The sequence below is a fragment of the Primulina huaijiensis genome, chromosome 5, assembly GCF_012295235.1.
Source record: "Primulina huaijiensis isolate GDHJ02 chromosome 5, ASM1229523v2, whole genome shotgun sequence".
Classification (NCBI taxonomy): domain Eukaryota; kingdom Viridiplantae; phylum Streptophyta; class Magnoliopsida; order Lamiales; family Gesneriaceae; genus Primulina; species Primulina huaijiensis.
The window spans coordinates 764,228-781,008 of NC_133310.1; the positions used below are offsets into that span (position 1 = coordinate 764,228).

Sequence of the window (16,781 nt, forward strand, 5' to 3'; positions counted from 1 at the left end):
TGCCATCTTACATTCCAACCCATTCCTGATTGAAACTTTTTTGTGGCCATAACTAGAGAACATTCATCAAGATTAGCGTACTTGCGCGTATTTCTGCAGCACAGGTGTATTCGTTGGTAAAATGCATCCATCTAGATTGTGGTTAGTGAATTGATATCATTCTCTGAACTTCAAACATATGAAAAGTACAATAAAAACACATTACTATAAAAAAGGAAACACGTCGTTCACGTCTACCTTATTTCTTGCTAAACACAAATTAATAACCATATGCTGGGTAAGTAATATTATCCAAGCTTTGTTGCTTATTTAACGGAGCCAAAACTATCGTTACACCAACACTCAATATAGTCAACTAGTAACAAACCAAATTTATTTTTATTTGTCTCGCCATACCAATCATATTTCAAATTGAGCTGGTCACCAACCTCACCATATCGATCATGCTCGCCATAGCACCTTATTGCACAAGCAAGAAAAAAATTGGCATAAGATGCATACACACAAAAATTTAAAGCATAAAGTTGGGACAGTGTCTAATTCAATCTAAACGATGCAATTCCTTTAATCGAGGAATGTATGTTGGATGACTCATTATGGTAAAAAAATCCAGAGAATGTTTACTTCTAAATAAGCAGAACTCAAACAAGGAATAGAAGTCCAAGACTAGTTAGGACCAAATTTGGCCACTCCTTGCTGGCGATATTTACCCTGAAATCCAGGTCCAAGCATCCAACGTCATTAAATCATGCCTAGAGGATTGAAGGGTACTTGTTGTCTAGTGTGTTGTGCCACAACCCCCGGATGAATTTATTTCCTTTTGAAGATTCTGTCAAGAGTGTCAATCCATACATTAGTACCTTTTTAATTAAACAATGAGGGCCATTACATGAGTTGATTAAAGCAAATGGCTCTACCTCTTCAGCATCATGGTTGATGACTACTTTTCTCCAAAAACCGAAAGCCATTGTGAAGGTAGGCAGTAAAATTGGGATCCTCTGAAACTTGAATAACTCCAGATTTATCACTTCCGTCATCCACCAATTGTATGGACAAACGGGTAGGGAAAGATGTCTACAAGTATGGGAAAAATTCGCCATCCAGACTTAATGGAATAATAAACAGATAGAAAAACCTGATTAGATAAAAGGAAACCTACACATTCAAACCGATATATGTTTTCCTTATGCAGAAGAACATGAACATTTTCGTAATAAACTGAATCATCACACTTCTCTTGTTTCCTAGACTTTTCATATTCATACAAAAAAAGGAGCTTACAATCCACCTCTTCACTTAAAACTGTTTGTAGCTGCAGAAGAAACACACAACTCAGAAATCTAGTGAAACTGAAGCCAGCTGCAGGGAAGGAACACAATTAGCAGGACAAATATACCTGTTTGACCAACTTATATATCAACTTATCCAAAGTAAAGAGAACATAAGACTGGTTCCCAATCTGCGATCGACAATCATCTTCAAATTTTGTGTTATCAGAAGATCCACCGAGTAAACTAAATAGAGCATCCATGAAACTACATCATATATGCTTAAGCAAGATCAGTAGAAAATTATATAACTGCCAAAATGTTAAGAAATTAATTACACCTCTAACCAACCTCGCATATGGGTCCAAATTCATGTCATTAGTAGTTCTCGAATTGGATTCACTAGCGAGAGAGTTAACCTTGGCTGAAAACATTCTCTCATATAATGTCTGCAAGCACAAAAAACATCACTATCATTAAAATAAAGAAATTAAAAACCTATCCTTTGAACCTACAACTTTATCTCATGAAAGTAGATATTGACACGTGGGAAGTTGATTTACAAAACAATCGGGAGCACAGCCAGATTAATGGAATATAAAAAAGAAGAATAACTTTACCTGATGTAGCCTAAAAAGCACATAATAGGTGTCATTTCCATAAAAAAACTCGTCGATCCTTTGTTTCATCACCTACAAAATGAGCAGCAATATGCTTTGAGAGGGGTTTAAGAGTCAGTAGAAACATTCTGACAGGGGCAGAGACGATCCATCTCCTGAAATATCGTGAGCATCTATTGTATCCTCAGCCTCACCTTCACTAGAGGGTTTACCATCAAGGTTGTGTTTCTCTCCATCGTCCTCTTCCTTGTGCTCTTCCTGTGTACATTCAACTGCTGCAGACTCACCCCCCAACACATTGTCAGCAGCCTCAAAAGAATTTTCATTGTCCTTGTCCTCAAGATCTGCATCATTCTTACCAGCAGCATCCGAAGAGATATCATCATGACACCTTGTTCGACATTGCATCTCATCAATGCTAAAATTATTCTTAGCTTGTGAACCGACATTCTGATAGGATCCAAAATTGTCTTCAAAATCGCCATTAGGCGACAGCTCACCTTCTTTCTCAATCTTACAATGATCAACAGAATCCTCAGTTTGTCCACCAAATTTGGATCCTTCTGAAAACTTTCCATTGATAGATTGATTCGATCTCAATGTGCTTACGCCCTGCGCACACAAGTTAACATGAAGATTCTAATTTAGGCAAAAATAGACTAGATAAATTAACTGCTACAGAGAGTAACAGCCCCTCCACCAACCTTCTTGCCACACTACAGTCATACTGTCACTGAGAGAGAGCAATGAAAACATAAATGCATACCTCAGGGGAAAGTATATCTTTCGTCCTAGTCTTGGATCCACGGCTTTCTTTGATGGCATCAATGTTTTCTAGCAAAGAATTTACCACATGCCCTTCAATTTCAAGGAAAAAATTCATAATTATGAAAAAGAAACAATGACAAATGTAAAGAGAAGTTTTCATTGAAAAAGTGCTATCATCAGTCATCCAGAGTAAATAACGTCAAAATGCATGCTAAACCTCACAGATCAGCAACAGAACATAAGTCGTTGGTTAACATAGAACCATCATAGTTCTGGTACATACATACCATAATGAGGGTCCAGTTCTGTATTAAACACTACATCAGTGTTTCGTAAGCTGTCATTGGAGGCCACAGTTAGTCCATCTTTAGCCACAACATCCGCATCCTTGAACCCTTTCCATCTGTGATTAATCTGTTGGGTTGAAGCATTAGAATCACCAATAAAAGAAAGTTTTGATTGCTTCAAGTTTGTGGAAGTGGCATTGGCGCTGGGGCTTTCTTCACTTTCTAACATGTTTGTCACTGTTCGATGATTAGAGGTACTATCATCTTCAACAGTCTCCGAACCATCGGGCCGAGAGGTAACACCCAGCATCGGCTCAAGGAAAGTTGTCCAGAAAGTCAAAACTCTGTTAAATTGCTCTTTTGTTGAGCAGACTTCTTTAGAAGAATACTTAATTATCTTATAGATGTCTTCGTGAATTTCAGTATCAGTATTTTCAAATTCAAGATTTGGAAAGATCGCGCGTTTGCTTCCAGCAGCAATACCAAAAGACATATCATCCTCTTTCTGCTTCTTATCCTTGATTTCAGACACTAACGCTGTGTGTGAAAAGATGACAAGATAAAGTGAGAACCAGATGATAACCATAATTCAACAATAATATCTCATATTCAGTTTCAATGGCGAATAGTGCTGACCAGCCATCTAAAACCTGATGCCAATCATTGGAATGCTATATTTTCAGAATAATGTAGATATATAATTAACATGTATACACATATCATGATAAACACGATCCAAAAGAGAGAAGCAGACAAACAATTACTTGGGTGACAAAGCTGGCAGAACCAACTGTCAATGAGGCAGTGGATGATTATCAGATGATGACAGACATCATGCTGCAGAAAATGGTAACTCCCTCGATACCGTTACTATAACAAACAGTAACTTCCAGAATACTACAAAGTTATTCAAAAACCAGCACATTCCAGACACATTCATAGTTAAATCTGTGATCTAATGTGGTATTGGTGCTCAGCTTACATTTTGCGCTCAAGGTCTTGGAATCTAGTTGCTTGAAATAGAAGCCTTGATGATCAAGAGACTTGTAATGGTTCTTAGAACAAATTCCAGCCCAAACTTTGTTAAAATCCAATTGACACCTGGTCCATTCCTCCTGCTTTTGCTTAAGGCGGGTCAGGATAACAGGCAATGCAAGAGTTGCATTTTTACGCAAAATATCCATCACGTCAAGGCCATGCTCACCATATAGCCGTTCAATGCATCTTAGATTCAAAACTGTATGAGATAAAAGAAAGAACTCACTTATCAATAAATATCTCTATATCAAATAAAAGAAGAGAGAAATAGCTTCCAACAAATTTATAAAAACAAAGCATCTGAAGTGATGAACCTGTGAAATGGTCCTCAACAATTATGCGACTATCTGGACCAATTGAATTATTGTTAATACTGTTGAGGAGTTCTTCCACTCGCTTGGCAGTTGAACTGACCGATTCCAGTAACATGTCAAGCTCAAATCTAAAATATTAATAAAAAACAGGTTTCCAATTAAGAAAATCTCGATATAAGCACTTGAAAAAAGCCTGAGAAATTCAGGAATTGAGAAAGCAGCAAATCTGATAACAATAAATAAATAGCAGTTAAAAATATGATAGACACTAAGACAAAATAGCTTGCTTTCATCACTCCCAAAGAGATCAGAATAGCAAGCAGGTGTTATCCAGAAACCTAAACGCGACTTTCAATACCATTATGACAACACCAAGGTCTGTCCTTTTTAAACACTAAACATGAATTGCCGTGCAAACACACTCGAGTGGGAAGAGCAGAAATTGAGAAGGATAGGTACCTGTCATCTTCACATCTAAACAGGGTTTCTTCATACTGGTTCCTTCGCATGTGTTTAAATGAGTAATCCTCACTACCAGATGTCACAGACACCCATCGATTATTTAAAACTCGATTATCAAGCTCTGATCTCTGACTAGCTGAAGGTAACAGACACTGGATAGAGAAATGAAAAAACATACATCATTCATGTTTGGACACCACAAATTTTAAGAAAAAGCGCAAACATAAAGCAACTCATCAACTAAAAGTCATCAGACCAATGCATAGATATGACGGACAATATAAGGTTCTTACATCCTTAGGAAGAAGTCGATAGCTAGGAGTGCAACTTTTACAGTTAGATAGGTCAAGCTCCTGAATGGACTTTCTGAAGTATTTTAAATCGTCCCTGTCCTTCTCTTTCCTTCCTTCCAATTCATGCTTTTGTCCATTGCTTTTCTCCTCTATTCTCAAGGCTTTCAAAGAATGTCCTTCAGTCCATGATGCTTCTGCTCTTGGTAAAAAAATCGGTCAAATTAAAACACCCAAAGAGCCACGAACGAAACTTATGGTCATACAAACTGCAGAATTGAACTAAATGAAAGGGAATAGCATACTTTTGCCCATCACACCAGCCAGAAATCCATCTACAAAATATGGCAAACAGTAAGATTTAAGGACTGTAAACAGTTTCACAAAATACATAACTTTACCGAAGGAAGATTATAAACTACCAATTCGCTCACAGCGCTCCAAAAATTCACAGAAACCCTCCATAAGATCGGGATAATTCCCAATTAAATCGGCAACCTGCAAAATCTCGTATAAGAGCCAAATAAAGGTACACATTCATGTTCTTACCAAATTTTATACAAACTCAAACTGAACCATTTATCAGAATAATCTGGTTATAAAGGCAAATGAAGAAGGCCAACTTAGAGATGGAACTTCTGTCAATCGATTAGGAAACAATAAGTCTCAACTTAAATGAAAGAAAATCAAATATGAAACAACCCAGAAATGCACAACAGTAGAGCAATGAGGTTCTCAAAGAAAATACCAATTTGAAAGTTGGGAACATTGTTTCAAAGAAATTGGTAAACAACACTAACATATAGCATTACGTTCATACCAAACCCTGAAGTTCCTTTCTTGTAATAATTTCAGTGCTGTAAATGTGAAGGCATTTCAAAAATGCCTGGTAATCTTTTGCATCGTGTAACCTTTCTTTAACCTTTTCACAAAACGTAAACTCGTGACAGTATATACCTGGCAACATCGAACATAAACAGATGTCAACAACCATGCTGCCTAGTGGAACATGCAAAGAAGGAATATAGACAGGTCTACAAAGACAGTTAGAGATGTAGAGGGATCCGGCTCATTATATCTACTTCCTCCATTGGGTGCGGGTGACAAGTTTATATTTTGATCTAACATATAGAAGCCTGCAATTACTTGCTGTAAATTAAAAAAAAGTCCAACACCCAAGACTTAATGTGAAATGATGGACATTCACATGAAAGTGAACATGACATAGTTTTCCTTATTACCACAAAAAAAAAAAAAAGAAAACCAACAGACTGTTTGCTCACTTTTCAAAGCATCCTTATCATCATTGGCGGGTAAATTTGAGTTGCCCCCAGAGTCTTCCCCTTTCAGCGTACATTTACTCTCATCACAAAGCCGATGCATGCTAATGTCTACATTGTTTTCATTGCCAGGATCTCTACCATCTTGATCATGGCTTCTCTCGTCCCTGCTTTCACTTTCAGAATGCTGCTTATTCTCAGCGTGCAACTTCAAAACTGTTTTATCATCATCAACATCTGGACGATCAAAACTTGGATCGTGTTCTCCATGGGAACCATTAATCCTATTCTGACGTGGAAGTTGCTGAAAATTTGGAGAACAGATAACTTTCAGCGGGAAATGATTATTATGATAATGATGTATGGTAAACATAAACATGGAGAATTAAACCTTATCAATGCGAGATTGTGTCATTGTAGTATGTGGAGCTGATGCTGAGGCAGAAGTATCTGGCAAAAAACTAGTAAACTCGTCAAGAAGATCTGGTTGGTCTTGAAAAAGTGCTGCAACCTGCACTTAAATATGATATAAAATAAATGATCACAATGAACAAAAAAGTGAGTGTCGATAATAATTCCAGGAAGCATCCATACCTCTTGGTGGACCTCAGCTATACCCTTATGTTCCTTCCTATACATATTCAAGATGGCTAGGAATGATTTATAGACATGATCGTCATTTTGAAAACGTTTCTGCAGGTAACAGAACCCAAGACTTATTACAATAGTAAGTTTACTTGGAAAATAAATTACCTGTTAGTAGTAAAAAATTAACCAGAAACTCCACCTTAATCTTATTAACAAAACTGATGGCATCTTCAAATTCCACCATCCTTTTCGATGGAGCTTCTTTCTCATCAGTTAGAGTAATTTCATAGCCCTTAGGTAAGAATGCGTTAAATCCCAGTATTAGATTAGGATAACCTTTAAATAATTCTTTTACCCTTGTTATGACACCAGCAGTATCAATTCTGCCAAAAACAAACAGCAAAGAATTACAGTGAAATATTCATCCCATTTCCTGAAGGAAAAACCAATCTCACGAAACAGTTTACCTTTCAGCCTTGAAATCTTTCATGGCACCAAGAAACCGATCATACTTTTCTCTTTGATCTAGAAACATGTCCTTGACTATCTTCAAATAAGTCAATGCATCATTAGCTGTGAGTTTTTGTGTACTAGCAGCAGCAGCACATGTACCAGTTCCACTACCTCCAGTACCACCGACACTATTCTCTCCTCCACCTCCAACTGCAACTGGTCCATGTGGTAGCCCATTCCTTTTTTTTTTCAAAGTGGAAATATGAATTCAAGTGATGAATGATGATCAAACTCATTTCAGAACAACGTAAGTTCAGTAAGACAACAAAGTGTGCATCTTGCATGAAAAACATCAATAAGAGCTATATGATCTCCTCGCATTCTTCAAGACTATTTTATGCAAATTTAACATTTAGACCCCTGCCAAAAAAGTTAGTAATGGCTGTTTATCCCTCTTCAACATACCCAAAAAAACACGAGGAAAGAGATGAAAGCACGGGAAAACAAAACTCGAGAGACCCTATTCACATTAACCGTGTATCAATTCCTCTTTCTTCTCCAATTCACCTTTCCCAGATGCTTACAAGGAGGGGCCTATAAAACTATCCAATTTACCTTATTCTAATGAAACACGTCACTAGTAGAAATCAAGATTATATTAAAATAGTCCATTATCTCAACGCTAACGGCAATTTTTTTACGCGATAAATATAGAACCACGGCCTCAAGACAACAACGTTAATGTTGAAAATCCCAAAAATAAAACAAAATAAACAAAACACTCCTCGATGCGCAGGAACTGCAAACAAACTTACGATTCTCCGCGATCAGAAGAGCCACATGGCCGCTTAACTTGCGGGTTCACGCACACGTCATCCCGCAATCGCTTCATATCTTTCTACAAAACACCAGATTCCCATTAGCAACTAGCAAACTAATCAACGACTAATATATACAAGACGCCATTTCAAAACCCAGAAAATCACCAACCAGCGAAGCCGCCTACCTTGGGAAAAAGGGGGAACTGGGAAGCCCTGAACAGATCTAATCTCAACTAACCAACCAACCAATCGAAAATCGGTGAATCACTTCAAGTATCTGGATTAAACTGAAACTCGAAATCTTCCCACTCTTCTGCCAACCTCGTATCTTTCAAACGTTAAGGAACAAGAAGCGTGAAGTTTGAGAAAACGAACGTAGAAGTACCGGAGAAAGAAAGAGAGGAGCGAAAAGTTTCTGTTGCCAAGTTTTGAGAGAGGTAATCTTGATTGCTGTTGTAAAGTGTGGGAAGGAGGCAGGCTAAGCCAAATAGGGGATAAATAGTTGGGCATATGGGCTTAACCAAATCTGAATTTGAATAGAAACCAAATCTGAATAATAATTCAATTATTTAGATATATAGTATGCATTTTCTAATTCTAATCTAATCTAATATGCATTTTCTAATTCTAATTCTAATCTAATCTAATATATAATAAAAAAGTATGAACAAATCAAAAATCTTTGGCAATGTTGTTATTTCTAATTTTTAAATACTTTATTTTTGTTTTTTAAATTTTCATTGTACTAAACTTTTAATAATTAATTTTTTTTTCTATTTATTAATTTTCACGGTAAAACTATTATCTGTTTTTCTTTTTATTAATTAGTATAACTTAAAAAAGTTAATTCTCACCAATATTTGAACCATGAAATCTTCCAAGTTCCAGCAGTGGCAAAAACCATTCTAAGGGCCAAGAGAAATGTAAAAGCAGTTCAAAATAACCAATTAACCATTTGGTTTTGAATAGTAAGTAATACATATACACTGAAGTTATACATATAGACGTTTTTGAGAAAATATATTTCAGTAGTTTTGTAATCTAAAAAGAAATGTTAACTCCATATATATATATATATCAACCAGTAACAAAGACTGAATATTTTTTTTTAATGAAGGTAAACTAGTACAAATTAGTTTCAGATAGTAAAATATTGCAACTGGATTGAATAAACACACACAATTAGATCCCTGTCTGAGTAGTATTGGAGGGTGTTCTCTGTAGATTAACAAGAGCATAATAAGCTCCATTTGGCCCTCTACTAAGCAAAGAAGAATGTGTCCCCTTTTCCACCACTTTCCCCTTGTCCAAAACAGCAATGCTGTCGCAATTCTGTATGGTGCTTAGCCTGTGTGCCACCACAACACTAGTCCTCCCCACCATGACTCTCTCTAGTGCATCTTGCACCACCTTCTCCGACTGTGTGTCCAGCGCGCTAGTAGCCTCGTCCAGCAGCAAGATCGCTGGATTTTTCAAGATGGCGCGTGCTATGGCAATCCGTTGCTTCTGGCCTCCGGATAGTTGCAGCCCTCTGTCGCCGCAGAAGGTGTCGTACCCATCTTTCAGCCCCGAGATGAATTCGTGGGCATTTGCGACCTTCGCTGCCTCGATGACCTCGACCTCGTCGATGTCTTCCGATGCTCCGTACGTGATGTTTTGTCGTATGGTGCCTGCGAATAGTGTTGGTTCTTGGCTGACGAGGGAAATGTGGTTTCTTAGTGATCTTAGGTGGTATGACTTGATGTCTCGTCCATCGATTTTCACGGTACCTTTTGAAGGGTCGTAGAATCTTTCGATCAGGCCTATGATGGTTGATTTTCCAGAGCCACTTTGTCCGACCAACGCTGTTGATTTCCCTGGCTCGATATCGATCGTGAAACTTTTGAAAATGATCGTGTTAGGCCGGGCAGGGTAGGCGAAATCGACATCTTCTAGCTCAACATGCCCTGTTAGCTTATCAGCCTTGTAACCATCCGGATCTTCAGGTTCAATCAATGAGTATCGGTCCAACACAGCGAAAACTGATCCAACAGCATCTGCGCCTTTCGCGAGATCATTGGTCATCGTTCCAGCATCAGCTATAACACGGCCTGTGCTCACCAAGATCATGAAAGTCTGGAACAATGCTTCTGCTCCAAGGGATCCTTCTGCTATGAGTTTTCCGCCGTACCAAAAATCCAACGCCCAAGTGCAAGTCATGAGGCTTTGGGACATCCCGAGCCCAAGTCCAGCAAACCATGACTGACGTAGGCTCTCCTTTTGCGGCCCTTCTTGTGCTTTCTCGAGCATTTGAAGAATCCGAGACTGGGAGGAGAAAGCTGTCACGGTTCGGAGATTGGAGACCGCTTCTGCTGCAAGCTTGCTACTTTCTTCCTGGGATTTCATGGCCTTTGCAGACATGTTTCTGAGCAAGACTCTCTTTAAATAGAAGCAAATTATAATAAAGGGTTGCACGGCAATCATTACTAATGCAAGCTTCCATGCGATGGCAAGTCCCATTGTGCAAGCGATGATCACTGCTGAACAGGTTTGGATCAAAAGAGCCATTCTGTCACCCACTAGAGACCTCACCTACAGATCAAATGTGAAATACAAAATGTTTAAAATTCGGAATAAGTAAAATCAACATAAAAAAGTACAGTTAGTTATCAACTAACCACATTGGCATCTTTGGCTAGTCGAGAGCAAACAGCACCGGTAGCATTCTCGTCTTTATCGAACCACCCGATTTCGAACGTGAGCATCTTTGACAGCATTCTTTCTCTAATCCTCTTAGTCAGATTCTCCCCCATTGCTGCAAAATTGTAATGCTGGCAAATGTTGATCAAAAGAGAGAAAACAGCGAGCCCCATAAAACTCAAAGCGTATATCTTCGTCTTCTCCTTGATTACACTATGATCCGGTAGAAAATATACGGATATCATTGATCCCATTGAGAATGCATATAATGGCTGGATGGCACCAAACAAGATAGCCCCTGTGCACCCTAATGTCGCTTGCTTCCACTCTGGCAAATTCATGGCTAGCAATCTTCTAAATGAGGGCTTAGAGAAAACTTGATCAGTGGTAACCAAGCCCAAGTCTTCCCCGTGGTTAAGTGCTCCAGAATTGGCTGAACTAGACCGGCTTACCATAGCCAGCCTTCGGCTACTCATGCTATGAACATCAGTGTTGGTGATCGATGCTGTCCCGACATGACTTTGGTTAGCTTTTGCAAAATCTTCGGCCTTATTGGTTTGTTGGAGACGAATGAGTGTAGTGTATAAGCCACTGGGATCCTGGATGAGCTCGTTGTGTGAACCGATTTCCTGGACATGTCCATCCTGCACGACAGCGATGAGATCGACGTTTCGAATGGTGGAGAGGCGGTGCGCAATGATGATGGTGGTGCGGCCAACTGCGGCCTTGTCGAGTGCTTCTTGGACCACCCTTTCGGATTCGGAATCTAGAGCGCTCGTGGCCTCGTCGAGGAGGAGGATTTTAGGTGCCTTGATGATGGCTCTGGCTATGGCGATTCTCTGTTTCTGCCCTCCGGACATTTGTACTCCTCTTTCGCCAACCTACAATTCCATGTTACAAGTTTCAGCTCTATTTAAACAAGTAGTAGGTACCATATTTTGCTACCAAAAAATACTACCAATTAGTACATTGTTTCGTCCTTTTTGATTCATAGAAAAATTATTTAAAATTATTGTCATCAAAATATGTTTAGAAAAACATATACACCATGTGTAGAACTGTAACTTCGAAATAGACTAACGGCTAGGTCGATAAATTGTCAACTCAATCCACATATTTTATGTGCGCTGCTTATCCACTTCTGTATCAGATCAGGTGGAGCGGGCCAAACCATAATTTAGCGGGTAAATAAACTATCAACTCTATTCACCTATTTTATTTTTATGTTGTCGGACGGGCTCAACCTATTTTAACCGCTCTAGCCATGCGATATTGTAAAAAATTTACATGTTGGATTACAACCTTGTAGGGTAATTTGAAATACTCAAATCTAAGAACTTTTTTCCGTTGCATGATCTAAGTTTCTGGGTACGACGTATTTTAACCAAGTTCTAGTCTTCTATTTCTGCCCCCTTCCAACTACAAATGAAGTTGACATTATATATGATTAGTAAATTATGATAATTAAAGTCATAATCAAAAGAAGTCAACTGTCTAACAAAAGAACACAGATGTGACTTATGTAGAGATAATAGGCATTCTAGATTTCCATAAAGATTAATCAAATTTGAGGCTGAACTTATGTGGAGAAGGTATCTAATTACGAATAATGGTTCTGCTAATTAATAAATCAAGGGAGCATTATTAATGTAATAATGAGACATTATTTATTAAACATAATATTCAATCGAAACATTCAAGGAAATAGTCTCCATAATGTGATCCATATATTGTTATTTTTTTAAAGAAACTGGAGGCCTCAATTCTTTGAATTCCTTTTAGGTGAACCTATTAACCATTATTGCTGAAGGGAAAAATTCAGGAAAATCCAATACAAGGAGGTCTGTAATTTATTTTAGGATAAAAAACTAATAATTTTACCACAAATTTTATGATTTCTATATTAAAAAAAAAAAAATCAGTCCAAACCTGGGTATCATAACCCTGAGGCAGCTGAGTAATGAAGTTATGAGCATTTGAAGCTTTGGCTGCCTCGACAACCTCCTCCATCGATGCATTCTCCTTCCCAAAAAGTATGTTTTCTTTAATAGTTGTGGCGAAGAGTGCTGGCTCTTGACTAACCAACCCCATTTGCGACCTTAACCACTTGAGTTGCAACTTGTCGATGGCCACTCCATCGACTAGAATTTCGCCACTGAGTGGGTCGTAAAATCTTTGTAAAAGCGCGATCACTGTTGACTTCCCTGACCCGCTCCCTCCAACCAATGCCATCGCCTTCCCTGCCGGGAATTTCAAGTTGAAGTCTTCGAAAATTATACTATCCGGCCTCGAGGGGTAAGCGAACGCGACATGCTTGAATTCGACCTCTCCAAACACGTTTTGTAGCACTCGACCTTCCATGCTATCCGAGTCTATCTTAGGCACTCGCTTGATGACTGCCCTTACTCGCTCCCCTGCAGCACTTGCCTCAGAAAAATACTTGACGTTGGATAAACCCGAACCTAATGATCTGTCCATTGAAATGAAAGAAAATAGTTTCCGTTTACTGCAAAAATGATTTGAAATCCTAAGAACAAGAACATTCAACTAGTGAAGAGTGGATCCAATTATATATATTTGTGATGATAATACTCACAGGCCACCGATAGCGATTGCTGCTCCGACTGCGAAAACGGTGCCACCTTCTGCACCATGGTACATAACCAATCTGCTGCCATAATAAGCCATGAAAGACCAAATAGCAAACACCACACCATTACTCCCGATAGCCAAACCTTTAGCCAACCCTTGCCTGAGTCCTAATCTCACAGTCCCTTGTAGAGCTGCCGAATACGCGGCGATTGTCTTGCTCTCCCCCACGAAGGAATAAACCGTTCGCACCGAAGAAACAGCCTGCTCCACTATCACGCCCGCTTTGTTGTACTCGTCCCTGATTTTCCTCGCAATGCTCATGAGAGCCCTTCCATACATCAAGCCTGGTATGACGAGCAATATGATGAACGGGAACCCGACGATTGCTAGCCTCCACAACAGCGCGAAAGCCACCACGTAGGAACCGAGGAATGTGGATAGGTTCATCAAGAAAACCGGAACCTGTTGGTGAAATCGATCAAAATCATTAAAATGCCTAAAACAACTACGACGAATCGAGCTTCTAGCGACAAAAACTAATTCCATATATGTGTATGAATCAACCTTTTCGCTAATAGCATCTTGAATTACTAAACTGTCACTGGAGACACTTTGGATAACCTCCGCCGTGCTGGTGACGTGCAAATCAAAGTACCCAACATCTTGCCTCATTACAGCCTTCAAATACCTCGTTCTCAATCTTGAAGCTTGTCTCTCCGCTGTTCTTGTCCAACAATACCCCTCTGAAAAAAAAGGGAATTAATCATTCAACTCGATAATTAATCGAGTTTAGTGGAAATCTTACACGCTGATTCAGATTTCTCCTGTTCTGAAATTGGAAACACACTTACCGAGAAAACAAGCAACCCATTGCCCGCAAGCCATGTAGCAAAGAACCAATGAATTCTGAAATATACATAAAATCCAAGAAAGAGAAGAGAAATCGTCAGCTTAGCCACATACATAAACACTTGGACATAGTGAAACTAATGTCACCGTGAAGATAAATTTTTTTAAAGTATATATTTTCCATCTCTCGATCCCAGCATACAGTAGAGAATCTGTGTATGTACTTTGTATCAATTAACTAAATAACAAGGAGAAGATGAAAAACACATAGGCGACACAAAAATCTTCGTCCACCCCTTGGTAAAAAGTAAAAACTATACATGCACATAATATACACTAAAAACCGAACAAAAAACAGGAGGTAAAATCCCCCTTCCCACCAAGATCAAGAACTCCAGCCAAGAACACAAAACAAAAAGAGGAAATACTTTTCTCCGCAGCAAACCGGCGGGGACAGCAGCACAAGCCAGTCAGGTGAATTATCAATTACGGAAGTTACAAAATTTTCGGGCAGCAAAATACTTTCTTATTATCACAGTACGAAATATTTTTTCGGCACTCGACGGGCCGGGGGTGGCAACCAACCTTGTTGACGGAGTGAGTAAAATCGCCATTGGAGAGTGAATCCGCAGAGTTTCCGAAACTGTTCATAAGTTTACTGGTGACTAAAAGCATGGCAGGCATGGAGACTCCATCGCCGAAAGAACCCAACAACCCGAAACTCATCAGAACCATATCCCAAGTATCGGCATGCATGAAAATCGAACGAAAAGAAATGTTATCGTTTCTCTTCTTCATGTTCTTCTGAGACATCGATTTATCGATATTAGACTCGCTCATTTCTCTCTTTTTTTCCTTTTATTTACTACAAAAGAATTGCAGCAGAAATCTATATTGCGGCTGTTACTTTTTTCTATAACTTTTTGTCGTTTGGGGAACTACCGATTCTTCTTCCTTTGGAATGGAGCTGATCGGTTTGTATTATATATAGGGGGAGTGTTCGGGAATGAGATTAAGTTATATTTACTTCTATACAACAACGACATATTTCAATAAAAAAATTAATTAGTAGTAAATAATATTAATAACTAATAATAATAATAAATCTGAAATAGCGGACTTACCACTCACAGATAAAATTAAATTTTTTTATTGAAGGCGAAATTACGTTTTTCATAAGGTACTTTTTTTCATTTGTTGTTAACTTATCAGTCGATTAACAATTTTAGTTTAATAATATACTTTTTTTCTATTTTATTCATTTTTTAACCACATCAGACATATCATTAATGTCCTACGCCACAACATCAATGTGCAGATCATGTCATTTTTTTCCGATGTCACTTCATTATTTGTGTTGTAGCTCCAGAACTCAGATGATAAACAGACTAAATTGAAAAAAAAATTACAATTTAGTAGACTAAAATATCAGCATGAATTAATAATTTTATCTTTCTCAATTTTAAGCAATGAGACAAAATTTTTAATTCCACCTAGTGTCTCTATATCATTTAATCACTATATATAACAATATAAATTATTTTTTTCTCAAATTTTTATCTTAAATTTCAAAATCTTAAACACGTATTTATTTTAATTTTCAGACATAAGAAAATCTCATCTCTAATAAATTAAAGATAAGATCTTTTCCTAAGCACTGGTTATTTCCTTTCCAAAATAGTTAATTTCTGAAAATAATAAGATGGTGACCGATCAATATTAGATAGTCAATGATTATTATACTAATATATATAATATTATAATTGTTAAGTAATATATTTAAATTCAAATATTATAAAGTTCAATGTATGTAATCAAGTGAGATGTACAATTCCAAGGCTGAATTTACAATTTCTGTCGTCATTAATGACGTTTAGTGAATACCCAGCCAGGTCATGGATGATTGTATTGAATAAATACAACATTTTATCCCCCAATTAAAAGTCCACGTTTTCTCGTAATATTATATATAGTTTGGTTTCATAAGTCAATTTTTTATTATTTTAGTAATTATGGTTATATAAAATTGAAAATCTAATTATCGAAAGTCATAATAATCAAAATTGTTTTGACTTGCCAGCGCCATAAATTTTACATTTATATCGCTACGTACTCTTGCGTTTTGTCTCTTATAATATTTTTCTTAATCAAGTTTTAGAAGCCAAGGTACAAAATTACACAACTAAAAACATGCATAAAAAATCCACAATACCCTTGTTGAAAACAAATTTACCCATAGTGTTTCACATATCTTATATTTGTGTAACGAACATGACCGTAGATCGGACTCAGCTCATGTTCATTCACCATTACATGTCATGGGTCGTAACTTGGTCCAGCATGACATTTTAAAAATCTAAGTACTTAAGTCTGGAGCTCTTGAGTTCAAGTATTGGGAGAGAAGAAAAAACCACTTTCTAGATGTGAGATATTATATGAGTGACAGTGCATGAGCATGAGCATGAGCATGAG

General features: G+C 37.8%; 2 protein-coding genes across 5 annotated transcripts; both read right to left on the reverse strand.

The window, feature by feature from the left end:
- Nucleotides 1–1,393: 1,393 nt before the first annotated feature.
- On the reverse strand, nt 1,394–8,681 carry LOC140976131 (paired amphipathic helix protein Sin3-like 2). Of its 4 annotated transcripts, XM_073440040.1 has the most exons (20): nt 8,375–8,679; nt 8,184–8,266; nt 7,383–7,607; nt 7,115–7,298; nt 6,922–7,020; nt 6,719–6,838; nt 6,331–6,631; nt 5,868–6,004; nt 5,470–5,545; nt 5,353–5,382; nt 5,051–5,244; nt 4,755–4,909; nt 4,296–4,423; nt 3,926–4,180; nt 2,944–3,480; nt 2,655–2,746; nt 2,083–2,500; nt 1,889–1,960; nt 1,620–1,717; nt 1,394–1,535 (listed from the first exon to the last, which is right to left on the reverse strand). In XM_073440040.1, the coding sequence occupies exons 2-18, from the start codon at nt 8,258–8,260 to the stop codon at nt 1,920–1,922; spliced, it is 3,069 nt and encodes a 1,022-aa protein (XP_073296141.1). In that variant the 5' UTR covers nt 8,261–8,266; nt 8,375–8,679; the 3' UTR covers nt 1,394–1,535; nt 1,620–1,717; nt 1,889–1,919. The 4 variants fall into 4 exon arrangements, with proteins under 4 accessions (XP_073296141.1, XP_073296140.1, XP_073296139.1 ...); XM_073440039.1 differs by lacking the exons at nt 1,394–1,535; nt 1,620–1,717; nt 1,889–1,960 and having other exon boundaries at nt 1,967–2,500; nt 2,655–2,722; nt 8,375–8,681; XM_073440038.1 differs by lacking the exons at nt 1,394–1,535; nt 1,620–1,717; nt 1,889–1,960 and having other exon boundaries at nt 1,967–2,500; nt 8,184–8,262; nt 8,375–8,680.
- Nucleotides 8,682–9,255: 574 nt separating this feature from the next.
- Nucleotides 9,256–15,277, reverse strand: LOC140976134 (ABC transporter B family member 15-like). The gene is made up of 7 exons (XM_073440042.1): nt 14,895–15,277; nt 14,312–14,366; nt 14,025–14,203; nt 13,465–13,922; nt 12,798–13,338; nt 10,847–11,749; nt 9,256–10,760 (listed from the first exon to the last, which is right to left on the reverse strand). Exons 1-7 carry the CDS (start codon nt 15,147–15,149, stop codon nt 9,372–9,374), a joined length of 3,780 nt encoding a protein of 1,259 aa, XP_073296143.1. The 5' UTR covers nt 15,150–15,277; the 3' UTR covers nt 9,256–9,371.
- Nucleotides 15,278–16,781: the final 1,504 nt, after the last annotated feature.

Bases quoted from the DNA above. Each gene is read 5' to 3' on its own strand.
- LOC140976131 (XM_073440038.1), bottom strand. From the start codon at position 8,260: ATGAAGCGATTGCGGGATGACGTGTGCGTGAACCCGCAAGTTAAGCGG. The intron at 4,181-4,295 runs GTTCATCACTTC...TATCTCATACAG, and splicing joins TGTTGAGGACCATTTCACAG to TTTTGAATCTAAGATGCATT. The intron at 2,747-2,943 runs GTATGTATGTAC...TTGAAATTGAAG, and splicing joins AGAACTGGACCCTCATTATG to GGCATGTGGTAAATTCTTTG.
- LOC140976134 (XM_073440042.1), bottom strand. From the start codon at position 15,149: ATGAGCGAGTCTAATATCGATAAATCGATGTCTCAGAAGAACATGAAG. The intron at 14,367-14,894 runs GTTGGTTGCCAC...TGTATATTTCAG, and splicing joins TTACTCACTCCGTCAACAAG to AATTCATTGGTTCTTTGCTA. The intron at 14,204-14,311 runs GTAAGTGTGTTT...CTTTTTTTTCAG, and splicing joins ATGGGTTGCTTGTTTTCTCG to AGGGGTATTGTTGGACAAGA.